Below are 12,960 nucleotides of genomic sequence, written 5' to 3' on the forward strand. Positions count from 1 at the left end.
CAAGTTTTCATCGTAACATTTATCAGTGATTAAATTAGGATTTGAACTTAGTTTCATACTGTGAGGATCATTTTGTCGTACTCCTCTCTGTAGAGTCTTTCACTGTGTGAGTGTTAGTGTGTGTCTGTGTGTGTGTGTGTGTGACCTTTGCAGACGACTGCCTCTGCCTGAATTGTAAATATAAACTTTCAGGTTTTGGCTGTTGCTGAGTGAAGCTGTCACACAGATAGCTGCATGTTTCAGTCCTCCCAGCTGTCTAAAGACAGACAGGTTATTGACTGGCATGTTTCTTTTGCTCTGTCTCACACATCAGGAGCAGTTATCTGCAGAATAGAAAGTTCAAGAGGGCAACGCCGTGTTTTGACTGCAGCCCTTTCACATGTCTTTTAGCCGGTGCTGGTCTGTTAAAGCTCCTCCAAAGGCCTGCCTGCCTTTCTATTCTTCACTTCCACCCGACCCTCTCTATCGCTCTGCGGTCAGAGAGACACTGAGTAGCTCTAACCTTCTCTTTCAGACAGATACCTAGTCAATCAGTTTGCTTTCTTTCTCACTCTCGCTCTCCACCCCTCCGCCCCCTCTCCACCCGCTCCATCCAATTCGCTTGTTTGTTTAGGATTGCTTGTTGCATGTTGAGTGAATGTCTCAAGGCCATGCCCCTGCTTTCAGTGCCACAAGCATGCCTGTATATTGATAACACTCTGGTATGTGTGTAAGAGTTCCTATAGTGTGTGTGTGTGTGTGTGTGTGTGTGTGTGTGTGTGCCTTTGCGCCCCTGCCTGTCTGTCAGTAGTCCACCTTGGGCAGTAAGGATATGAGGTCACGCTGACCTGACCTCAGTGCACCTGCATCTTCTATTACCTTCCCACTTTGTGTGCTGTTCATTGTGTTGCACTGAACTCTTGTTTCCATCCAGGATTCTCAGTGGGCAGTTGGTTGGCGCCCGTTTGCTCATCTGGTTAATCGGTCAGTTGTTCTGAGGCGTGAGTCAGTCCACGGGCTGCTCGAGTCCTCTCACTGTTTGGATCCAATGTCCATAGACAATGGAAACTTTTATCTTATGTATTTTGTTTTCTAGAAATTAGCTTTTACTTTAGAATATAATAGAAACAATTTAATTGTCCACTCTTGTCCTCTCTTGGAAGGTTGACAGTTCTGGTTTAGTGGTTTTTATCTTTCTTTGAGGAAAAGGCAGATATTAGTCTCTGTAATTTCACTCACTTATACCTGTTCTGTATCTTTTAGTTTCAAAGAAAGAAAATCAGACACTTTCTAATATGAAATCTCTTTGTCTCTTGTCACCTCTCCCCTCCCTCCACTCTCAGATCCAACCCATTCTACGAGCCAAGAGCATCGAGCCCTTCAGGGGGCCCCGCTGGTGGCTCCTCCCCCGATATGGACCGGAGCCAGAAGAGGAGGGCTCCCCTGCCCCCGGGTCCCAGCGCTGGACTTGGCCCCAGTCCACCGGCTCCCCACCCACCCTGCCTTGGTCCAGAGAGAGAGAGAACGCAGCCTGTCGGGCCCAGCCCAGTGGCAGCACTGATGGGGAGAGAGCTGGCCTCCTCGTCCCCCAAGGTAAACAGGCTTCATTGAGTTAGATGAACTCAGATTCATCCCCTCGACTGGCAGACAGTACCTGGGACAACAAAACTACAAATACTACAAGTGCTTGAATAAGATGCAGTTACGCAGCCTCAGCAGTGAGTCCGGTGCTTAAAGCGTTCTGGGTTGTGATGATGGAGGACTTTGGACTTTTTAACTTTCCCCCCTAAACAAGCATAGAAAACAACAACCTCCCTTTAAAACACCGATGTTAAAATGTTGACCGTGTAAACACAGTCAGCTGTACAAAAACTTTGTTTGTGTAGAACTGGAAACTGGAGTACAAATATGAGCAACCATCTGATGCTGGTTTTGGCAGCAGCTTCTGGCAGCTGACCAAAGTTTATACTCAATTCTGTGGAAACTGTAGCTTGTCACTAACAACAACACACATAGAGGATTTCTGTTTGGCATTGAAAGTGGAATAATGGGCAGAAGTTAATGTCTTAAATTATGGAAAAAATTAAGATATAACGATAACAGTGCTGTTTAGATTCTTAAGGAGTCCAAGGGGCTTTGCTTCCCTTATAACGATGACAAAAGTTTCACTTAGTTTTCCAAATACAATGATAATATTAATTCAAATGAAACCAAATATTTGAGTTCTGCAGCTTTCTGAAACAGTTTTTAAACTATTCTTAATTCTGGCTCATTCTTTGTGACTCGTGTTATTATAAGTGAGTGAGTTAAAGCAGTTTGTGTGTGTGTTTTGTGTGTGTGTGTATTTACACTTGTGAGTCCACGTCCAGTGGTCCTTACATTAGCTTTTTTTCCGCCTGCACAATCCCATCTCCTGGCCCATTCTTTATGCTCATGAAACTCCCCAGCTCCTCATTTGAATATAGGTATTTGTTTATTGGGGTGTTTTCGTATGTTTATTTATTTATTTAAATTAGTTCAATCATGTCTGGGTCTAATTAAATGGCTGATGGTCACACACACTCACTGCTGGAGTCAGACCACTGGTGGGGAATGATTGGCTGGGGGTGTGGGGATGGATGGGGTGTGTGTGCATGTGTGTGTGTGTGTGTGTAGGGGCCCAATGAGCCTATGTGGGGCTTAAACACAGGGGGCTTAACTACAGCAGAGCGATCAGAGGGAGGTGTTGACCCCCCCTGTGCACACACACACCCACGCACACACCCACATATGCAAACTCGCTCTGTACAGTTACTTATACACACACACACAGACACACACAGGTCCCTCCTCCCCATGCGGCGGGCTGGCTGACTGTTTTAGTGTAGCTGGGCGGTGATGCTGGCCGTCCATGTAATTATGGCACAGTGCCTTTATCACCCAGCTGCAGTTGCCTGTGACCGTGGGTGAGGGGGCCTAAACCACTTTAATTACCCAAAGCCAGTGGCCTGTGGTGGGCCACACTTCGCCAAGAGATGCCCCTGCCTCTGGAGCTCGGGGTGGAGGAGGGAGGGCGTGCAAAGAATGAATTGTGGGTGAGGATTGAAGGGGGTTGGGGGGGGTGGTGGTGAAGGAGAATAGGTGAAAGATAGTGAAGGGTGCAGGAGGAGAGGAGAGGGGGGAAGAGAAGGAAGATGGCCAGGGAATAGTAGAGAGAGAGAGAGATATGATGTTCACAGTAAACAAGGACGGGCCTACAGGGTTTGTTGACATATACTGCTAGTGTGAATAGGTTTCTGTCTCTTATTCACACAAGGCACTGTGACACAAACACACACAGACACACACTCCTCAGCCATGTGTAGGCTGCGAGATGACCTTTGAATGTATGAAGTCAGGGAGGATTAAGAGGAGACATTCCCTCTATAAGAGGCCAGGACGAGAACCAGCACATCATCACACTATGAACGTGTGCAGAGTGTCGATGTGTGTTCACGTGCACGTATCTGTTCTTATAGCTTCTACTTTGCCCGAGGTTCCTTTGAGTGAACATGTGCTTTGTTAGAACCTTCCAATAAAACACTGCTAAACTTTACTTTCCTCATATTCAAGGTTCTGAGGTTTTTTATTATCACTATTTCTACTGACTATTCAAGTTGGCATCTGTGTGTAGGAACAAAATACAAACACACACAGACACACACACAGACTTCCAGGTTCAATCTCAGAAAGAGAATAAAAATGGATATAATTAAATAAAATAGACTTTATTGATCCCATGCCAGGGAAATTCACTCGTATGTAATCAAGAGAACACGTGAAAGTATAAAATAGGTACAAAATTATTACAAAATGCACCTTTCACTACAGCTGAAATGCTTTTTGCAGAGAATCATACTTTATTATACTTTCATATTCTGGCTTTGATAAAGCCGTGTCCTCGTCACATGTAAATCATATTATCTTAGATGTAATTTTTATCCTCCTTGTCATTGCATTAAAAACGCCTTCTTCACTGGCAGCTCATGGAAAATCAGGACATGTAACGGACATATGGTGCGTGCCCACTTACTCTATATGCAGGTATTACACATATGGATCGGATTTACATTAATCTTTAACAAGAGCTACGTAGAAGCGCTGGGTGTTTGCCAGACGTGCACATGCACCCTCGCAATTTATGGAGAGGACGAGACGGCCAATGTAGATGTGTAACCTGCAGCATCTGTGGATTTCACAAAATCCATTTGTCTTTATCCATGACACTGACCAGACTGGGTCCTTGAGAAGCTGCAGATGATTGTGTTGCGTTGTGTTTTTTATCTGTTTACTTCTTTATGACAATTTGAGGTGACGGTCTGTTCCATTGTCGACCCTGTATCTTCTTTAAATCATAATTTAAGCTATGAATAAGGCTGAGCATCTTGTTTCAACAATACACACTCATAATATCGCATTCTGTCTATATTAGCTGCTTTTGTTAGTTTGTTATCATCTTTGCATTTGTTTCCAAGTTGGAGAAAGTGGCACTTCAGCTCCTCATCAGACGCTTCGTGTCTCCCGTGTGTTTGTCCGCCCCGTCTTGGATATATAGATCCTCCAAGGCGTTTAGGTTTAGCGTCTGTGAAGGAGCTGGAAGGATGGAAACGTCTGTGGGATTAATTTAAATGAACAGAAAGAGTTCCTGTTGGGCGGGTTGTGAGCTCTGTCTGGTCTGATTCAGTCCATCTCTTTTCCCTGGGGCTGGGTTCGTCCCCCTCCTCCCTTTGTTTCATCTCCATCTCTATTTCATAGTCAAACCACTCTACACTTAGATGCTCTGATCTTTGGGTTTTCATCAAGTTTCCGCTTCGTGAATTATTAGCCGTATTTGCATAAAAAGTAAAGTTGGAAGCTGAAATGTGTCTTTGGACTAAAGTTCGATAGAAGTTCTGTGTTATTTAAATATTTATACAAAGAATCTTAGAAAGAGTAAAAGGACTTCAGCTTTAAGTTGGTGGACCCTGAAACTTTTGTTTCCTACATTAAATATATAGATTAACAAGCTATATGTTTGAGTTTAATATTATTACATATGGTGGTTTCCTGGTCCTCAGTTTCTTTCTGTAAAAGCTGAAGTATAAAAAAAAGGTGTATATTACAGTCAGAACCATTATTCGCACACAAACCGATTCTTTCCAGAGGTGAAAAAGTAAACCAACACCAGAGATATGTTTTCTTTCTCCCCTTCAGTTGAAGGGCTTCGTGATTACTTATGTTAATCAAAGGGTTCAAATTAAATAGAGTTGTGCAGGTTGTGAGAGCTCCGGTGCCGGGGGGAGCCAGAGGCCACCGCGCTCCTTCCTCTCCCAGACTTTGTTTTCACAGCCCCCCCCTTCAGTTCAGACTACCTCCAAATTGAAATTAGAATAAATTAACATTATTTAATTGAGTTCGCAGAAGGCTGCGATATTTCTTAATTAGCTTTCACCGGGGTACACGGCAGGAGAGGACCACATCCGCACGGCGAACAGCTACCGAGGTTGCGGTGAAGACTGAGGGATGTTTTTAGAGGACAGAGGGGAGCCCGGGGGACAAGGACAGTCACCTTTTGTCTCCTGATCTTTGCTCGCTCCAAGGTCTCTCGTCTCGTTATCGTTACATCCAGACCGAAGTTATTACATCTCCCGTGATAAGTTTGACTTTTACACGCAGACCTTCAGATGCAGGACTTAGAGAAACCGGGGCTTATGAGGAAGTTGTGAAATAGGACAAATTAATGGGCAACTTTAGAATGAATTAATCTTATTTATGAACATTTATTTGGAGGATAAAAACTATATAATAATACAGTATGAATAACAAACTGCAAACGTCCGATCACCTTAACTCTTGTGCTGGGACTTAGGAACAGTTTTTACTGAGGCTCCGCTCTGGGTAAAAAAAAAAAAGGAAGCTATATGTAAATAGCCAGTAATTTCGGTGTTTGCACATTATTGAGTTAAAGTAAACAATTTTGATTTCTGAAATCATTATTTATTAGCAGGTAAACCATCAAAGTGGCCGGTTTCTGAGAGATTTCTGAGGTATTGAAACACCAGTGGCTCCCATTGGCCTCCTCGGCTTTTCCATAAGCTGTGTAATATTAGGAGAATAATCCTCCAGAGGACTGAGACGAAGTCAGTACCTTTCAATGTCTTCCTTTTCCCAGCGTAGACCCCTCCCCATCTCCCCAACTCCCCAACTCCCCGACTCCTATGTGCCGTCTCTGAGTGGTCTGTCATTGGATCTAGTGGGAGAGGGGAGTCCCAGTTTCTGCTCTCGTGGAGTCCGGGTCCGACCATTTGGCTTCTGTTGTTGTTTCAAGCTGCAGGGCATCGCTGTCATCAAGTTAGCTGGAAAGGTATAAGACGTTTCTGACTGCCGCACAAGTCTGAGGAATGGTTAACTGAGGTGATGAGTAATGGGTTGTGTAATGTAGGTGTACCCGTGTGTAGAAAAATAACTTTAATAAATATCTTTGACTCAGCTAACTCTGGGAACCAGTGAAGATTAAAAGTTAAACCATGTTTTTAAGACTCTTTTAAGAAGTTGTCTAATACAAGAACTCTGACATGACAACGCGTACATCGATATGTTACCAGAGGTTTAAAGCAAACAAATAAAATGTCAGTGGTAATATGTATTCAGGCATTTTTCCGAATTCAATTTTATACCCTGCTGCCATGGGAGGACAGGCGCGTGTGTGTTGTGCGTACTAATATGTAATCTTGTGTGTGTTGTGAGGGATATATTTTGATCCAGTTACTGTAATGCGGCTATCATTTTTCCACCTCTTCCTCTGTTGGGTACATGTCGAGTTCACAAGTTAAGCACTGCGAAGAGCTCACTCTCCTCAATACCCGCTCCGGCTGGTGTAAAAGGGCCTTCCGCAAAGCGCAGCTTGTAATCTGCCTTTGGTAAGTCCTCCTTAGTTTTATCTGCCGAGGATTACCTCACAAGCTGCGAGCAGGAGAGAACGGAGGAGACGCGGAGCAGGAGAGAGAGAAATGAAAAGCAAGTCAAACAGAAAAACGATGAAGATGGAGCGAAATGAAAACAAATCGCTGTGTAATCTCTGAAAGAGAGGGACCTGCTTTGGAGTTGAAGGGAAGTTTCCCTTGCCACTCATTTAGAGAGGGAATTGACTAATCCCTCCATGATTGATGTCTGCTATGAGAGGCTCTATAGCAGACTAATAGGGCTTATGAGGATGACCAGAAAGTCCTTTGTGTGTGCGTGCCTGTGTGTATGTGTGTGTGTGTATGTGAGAATGAACCAAACCTTTTTGTCTTGTGTGTCTATCCAGTGGCCACAGAGGCCAGGGGTTTGAATGACATAGCGGCCGAAGAAGGGGTAACTTTATCTTAATCTGGTCTTAATCTGCCCCGGTCCTCCAGGTGTGTGTGGGCTTAGACCCACGAGGATGCAGGGTTTTCGGGGTGAGGTTTAAGGGGGCTTCAAGTGAGGAGATAGAAGTCCCCCCCCCCCCCCCCCCCGCACTTGAAAAACTCCTTGGACCCCCAGAGGGTCGAGGACCCCCCGCACATTCCTGAACACCGCACTCGCTCTTCATGCCATACCTTCCTCCCGTCATCCTTAAGTGGCCCCTGCAACAATTTTAATTGAATTAAACCAACCGTTCTCCATAATTTAAAAAGGACCTTAGAAGTACCTTATGAATTAGTTTGAGTGATTTGTCTTTCACGTTGTGTGTGTGTGTTAAAGTGTGTGTGTGTGTGTGTGTGTTTGAGGAAAGGATAGTGAGTGTGGAAATGATAAGGCTTTAATTGCCTCTTCATAAAGCCCTCCAGCAGCCCCCCCCCCCCCACACCTCTCTTTTGGACTGTTATGGTATGCAGGTGTGTGCTCTCATGCGCTATAGGAAATACTAAGTGGCATTTCCACTGCTCAGCCCGGAGATCGCTGAGTGGGATCGTTCCCTCGGCTTTTATTATCGTAGGAGCTCAGTCGTCAAAAGATTTGATCTTCGTCTTGATCGTTCTGCAGTCGGGACACATGTTGAGACAGCACCACGACTTATGAGATGAGACAGATTCAAACTCAGCTGTTAAAAATTAAAAAGAAAGGTGTTGTCAGTCCATCGGATGGTGATTCTGTTTGTCCACGGACAAAATATTGATCGTTACTCGATTAACTCACAGAAATTCAAGAGGAACTCATCTTTTTGTCTTCCAGCATCATCAACAGGTCAACATTTCCATTTACTCATCATTATAACCCAGTTTGCCTCAGGTGCTCATGACTGAAGTCCTGTGGGGTGATCAGGGCCGAAGGTGAAGCTGTGACCGAGGCTACATCACTTTTACTACCACGTCCCAAAAACTGAAACTTTCAGAAACACTGTTTGTTTTGTTCTAGTTTGAAAACTCCAGGGTCCATCTGCTTCCTGATTGGTTCAGATCAGTCACGACTCTGCTACCATTGGTTAATGCAAAATGTTGTGTAGTTCCACCTCTTTACTTCTTTTGTAGAAGTTTACATCTCCAACATGACTCAGTTTACTTAAAGTGGTCAAGTCCTCACATATCTGAGAACTTGTTCAAACCCCATAAACCGTTTCCTCTCATCTTCTTTTCCTCGTTTTCTGCTCTTCATCGTTTCCTCCTCCAACTCTTTCCTGGAAGCAGTTTGTCGTTCCTCTCCCTCGTCTTCTCTGCTCCGGTGTAGGATTCTCCCTCACCACACCCGTCCTCCTCCTATACGTGTGTTGATGCATGTGTATTCTGATCAGGAGTCAAAGGGGTGACTTTGTAATTATGTTCATTTTAATTGGCTGTGCTATCACCCCTCTCATCACTTTGGAGCCCACGCTGCACTGGACAATGGCAGTCTGTAGTGTGTGTGTGGGGGGGGGAGCAACTGCTGTGTCAAGATACACACACACACACACACACACACACAGACACACACACAACGTCAGCCTCTTTACCTGCAGAACATAATTCCTAATGTGGCCCTTTAATGAGTTTTCCCTGCCCAGGCTTAGATTAATTGATAAATAGTGGCGTTATCGGCTCAGCTGATCTCAGAATCCATTGCACCACTAATTTGTTTGTTGAAGATGACAGTTAAAGGAGATTAATACGGTATAGATTGAGAGGCACCCCTCCTTTCTCTTGTTCCTTGGCTTGCTTTCTCCCCAAGCTTATTTATCCATCAGAGGAAGATGAGGAGGTGGAGGAAGAGTTGAAGGATGGGTCAGTTTCTCTTTTGGGCTTATATGTTAAAGTTTCATATACAAGATCATTTGACATCACAGCATTCAACAGATTCATTAGTTAATGACACATGTCGCACTGACAGATGTAGCAGCACGACAACTTTAGAAGATTTAATGTCGTACATATAATGAAATCTGCCTCAGAAGTTTTGTGTCAGTCCTTTCATCAGTTTGTGTATCAGAAGGGTTACACAACAACTTTGTGGATGGATGGGACATGGAATTAAAACATGTATCCTTATAAAAATAATCAGGCATATGTCGGGGGAATGATATCTAAGAGTGTGTGTGATTTGGTTTAGTTTGACCTTGAGGGAGTTGTGTGTTATAAAGAGTAAAATGACTTGAGCCACAAGTCAACCTGTGGATTTCCCTTTATGCTTATGTCATCGGTTCCGTTATAGGTCTCACCTCAACAAGAAATGTGTAGAATTAATTTAACAATGCTGTCATGCTTTTTGTATGTTTAGATCAACAGTAAATTACAACATCAGAGACTCACTTATGCCTGCACATACTGAAGCTGCTGCTGAACAAACGATATATATCCCAGAAGCAAAAACAGTTTTTATTGTTTTTTAATAGAAAAGCATGTCCACAAGTAAAATACCTTCTTCTAGTGCCGTCCTAGATTAAAGTGTGGCTGCTTTTTGAAACACAATATCTGACATAGATATTTAAAAGTTGTTTAACATTTGGTTTGTCCCATCTCTCTCTTTCTGAAGAGCTGTGAGCACGATCCTGGCTCAGTAGATCATCTCCAGTTGAAACACAACTCGTCTCTTCATTGTGTTTATAATGATCTCACTCATCTGTGTGTGTCCTCTTGTTATTAATCAGCTGACATGTTTAATGAACACTCATCAGCTGATTTATAATTCCAGCTTTGAGTGGGTATCAGAAGCCTGAAGTATTAATTGTACCTCATAACAACATCAACATCTGAACTCAACGAGAACAAGCATTCAGTGTTTTACGAGTGTGACACTGACGCAGCCACAAAGAGACAAGTGGACGAAACAGGCTTCAAATGAATTATTAAAAAATATGGTTGAGAGCTGTTTTGGAGAAATGGATGATGAGGAGGAGGAATTGAACCTACAGGAGGAAAGAAGAGATGGAGATGGGTTCCAAACCGAGTCCCAGCTTCTATACTGACGACCCCCACCGCACACACACAAACACCCCCCCCCCCCATCCCAAACCTACCCACCCTGCATGTTATTTATTTTTTTCTTCCTCTCAGCCACAGCTAATTTGCAGAGGCGTGAGTGTGGGTAATGCTGCTGCCGTTTCCATGACAAGCTAAAGCCAGCGCTTACACCGCATTATGCCCCGGTGTTACACGTTAGGCGAGCGGGGGGGCGGGCGGGTGGGCACCGTGCACGCTGGCACAGCCGCTCCTTTGTCTGCTGCCTCCTCCAAACTCTGTTATTTCATGATGTTTTTTTTTCCTTCTTATTTCTCAGTGAATCGCTTTTTTACCTCAATTTCAAGCCTCGTGTGTCCTCTGCTGTTGGGCTGGTTCTCAGCTGGTTTGCATGGTTATGCCTTTGGAGCAGAATGGGCCTTGGAAGCAAAACGGTCCTGGAAAAGGAAACCGCTTTTTCCCAATTTTAGCATTTTACATCTCGGTGGCCAACTGCTGAAAGGCCCCTCTGTCTTGGCCTGCAGGTTCGTTGCTAGATGGGAAGCATATCTGCTTCTGAGCAAATCACTCACAACCCCCCCCACCCCCCCACATCACCATCACTATCATGATGCATGTATTTACATATTTTCTTTTTTGACAGATTACATTAAGCCACGGTTTAAAAACAAATTGTCTAAAGAGTACATTTGAACGAGTTGAATGCCTTGCTCAAGAGAAGCAGGTTCAGTGGTTGTGTGTTCAACCTGGCTGCGAGCTCTCAGGTGCACAGGGTGATCGCCGTCTCTCCACCTGCTCACACACATCAGACAAAGCCCGACTTCACTAAACTGTGTCACACATACATGCACACACACTTCCTGTCTCAGCTCTCGTTGGTCGCAGCCCCCTTCTCAGCGTAATTACAGCAGTAATGTGATATTTCCTTTGTATGTTAATGTGTATTATTTTTCACGCTACATTCGCTCCCCCTCTCCTGATCCAGCCTTCTGCCCCCCCCACCCTCACCGCACATCCCCACCTTCCCTATTGTTCCATCCACTCCACGTCTCCATTTACATAATTGAACTTTTGATTGGACCTCGCTGCCCCCCCCCCCCCCCGCTCTCATCCAGGCAACGTTTGAAAATCCAAAGCGTAATTTCATGGGTAAGATGACGCGAGGCCATCATCCCCCTTTCTGTTTTTTCCCACCCAGTTATTTTCTAATGTGAAGACGTCGGACACAGATTAAACAAATTGCTTGTTTTGATTGAAGCTACAATTAAATAATTGAGCGTGTTGGTAGTTGGAGCCCAGCCAATCAGATGAGAGGGTTTCCAGGAGCAGGATGGACAGGCCACTTAAGTGCACCAACCTTTATCCTCTTAAATATAAACAGGAATTAATGCTTTTTCAAGTGGGTCCTTGCTCGGCATCTTGACTAGGAGCTGATTGTTTCTCTGCGTTTTCTCCACCTTTTCTAAACCATGTTTATTCTAGGGTTAAATATTTAATCTAAATGGCAGATTATCCAAATCGCAGGAGCTGCAAATCTTTCGGTTGTGATTGTTACAACGCACCATTTTAAAATGAAGCATTGTGGTGTTAATATAAACTGTATTTAAAGATGGATGGTGGATCATCTCTTCCTCTCACTATCCAGAAAGGAAACTGAAATAACCCCGGATGCAAACGCTGCCGTCTGGTGCCAATTATGTCATTTGGATCCAGAGTCTGCATCGTGCTGATTGTGGTGTGGAGCCAGGTTATCGATCTCAGTCTCAGCTGTCAATCATGATGTTTTAACCTGTTTATATTGAATCAATTAAACAATTAATCCAGAAACATGAACACTGGATAAAAACATCAGTGTCATAAGAACCACCTCAAATGACAAATCATCTATGAGGCAAAAAATACAGTGAACGTCCCGGTTTACAAATCATGACTCGTATCACAATCTGTCAAAAATAATCCCAATTTATTAATCTTAGATTATCCTCAAAGTGTGTTGTGGAACCTGCAGTGTACTCTTTCCATTCAGTGTCGATACGTTAGATCTTGAGTGATGCATATACAGTATCTGTGCATCTAGTCTGTAGGTAGACATCTGAAGTGAGTCTGTGTATTTATGTGCTTTGCAGTGTGTGTCTGTGTGTGTCTGTGTGTGTGTGTGTGGAGTTTTTCTGTTCTTTTTTTTTTTTGCCCTAGGCTCCTTGAGCGGATTACAAGTTTTAAAGAGTACGAGATTCAACACCTCCTCAAATCTGACACTGGGTGACACGGCTTTGAAGCCATGAAAGGCAGATTGGAGACACACGGACGCTCTTCTCTCTCCACAGAGTCGTGGGTTTATGTCATTGGGTCGAGGCCAGTTAAGTTTCCAGTGAAGCGTTACGCCCTCAAGTGAGAGACAAAGCTGCCACTTAAAGCTTTTGACTTGTATCTTTTTCGTGGCTCTGAAGAAAGGATGGTTTTAATGGCCTCTGTGCTCATTAGTCATTAAATTGTGTGTAATGCCATGTGAGTTTGTTTTCCCCTTGTTCATACTCATCTGGGACAACGGGTTGATCCAGTGATGGACTGTCTCTCAACCTCTTACTCCTCA

At 44.0% G+C, this 12,960-nt stretch overlaps 2 protein-coding genes across 5 annotated transcripts in view; both read left to right on the forward strand.

Annotated features, from left to right (window-relative positions):
• Window positions 1-12,960, forward strand: part of ehbp1 (EH domain binding protein 1) — a gene marked incomplete at its 3' end in the record, with an annotated part of 94,636 nt that overhangs the window by 44,427 nt on the left and 37,249 nt on the right. For all 4 annotated transcript variants that reach the window (XM_053436451.1, XM_053436452.1, XM_053436453.1 and 1 more), the window contains 1 exon segment: window positions 1,323-1,572. In XM_053436451.1, coding sequence (XP_053292426.1) covers window positions 1,323-1,572 — 250 coding nt within the window.
• LOC128453522 (malate dehydrogenase, cytoplasmic) overlaps window positions 1-12,960 on the forward strand; it is a 116,992-nt gene that overhangs the window by 2,716 nt on the left and 101,316 nt on the right. The window lies entirely within an intron of this gene.

This window comes from Pleuronectes platessa, chromosome 12 (assembly GCF_947347685.1).
Source record: "Pleuronectes platessa chromosome 12, fPlePla1.1, whole genome shotgun sequence".
Taxonomy (NCBI): Eukaryota; Metazoa; Chordata; class Actinopteri; order Pleuronectiformes; family Pleuronectidae; genus Pleuronectes; species Pleuronectes platessa.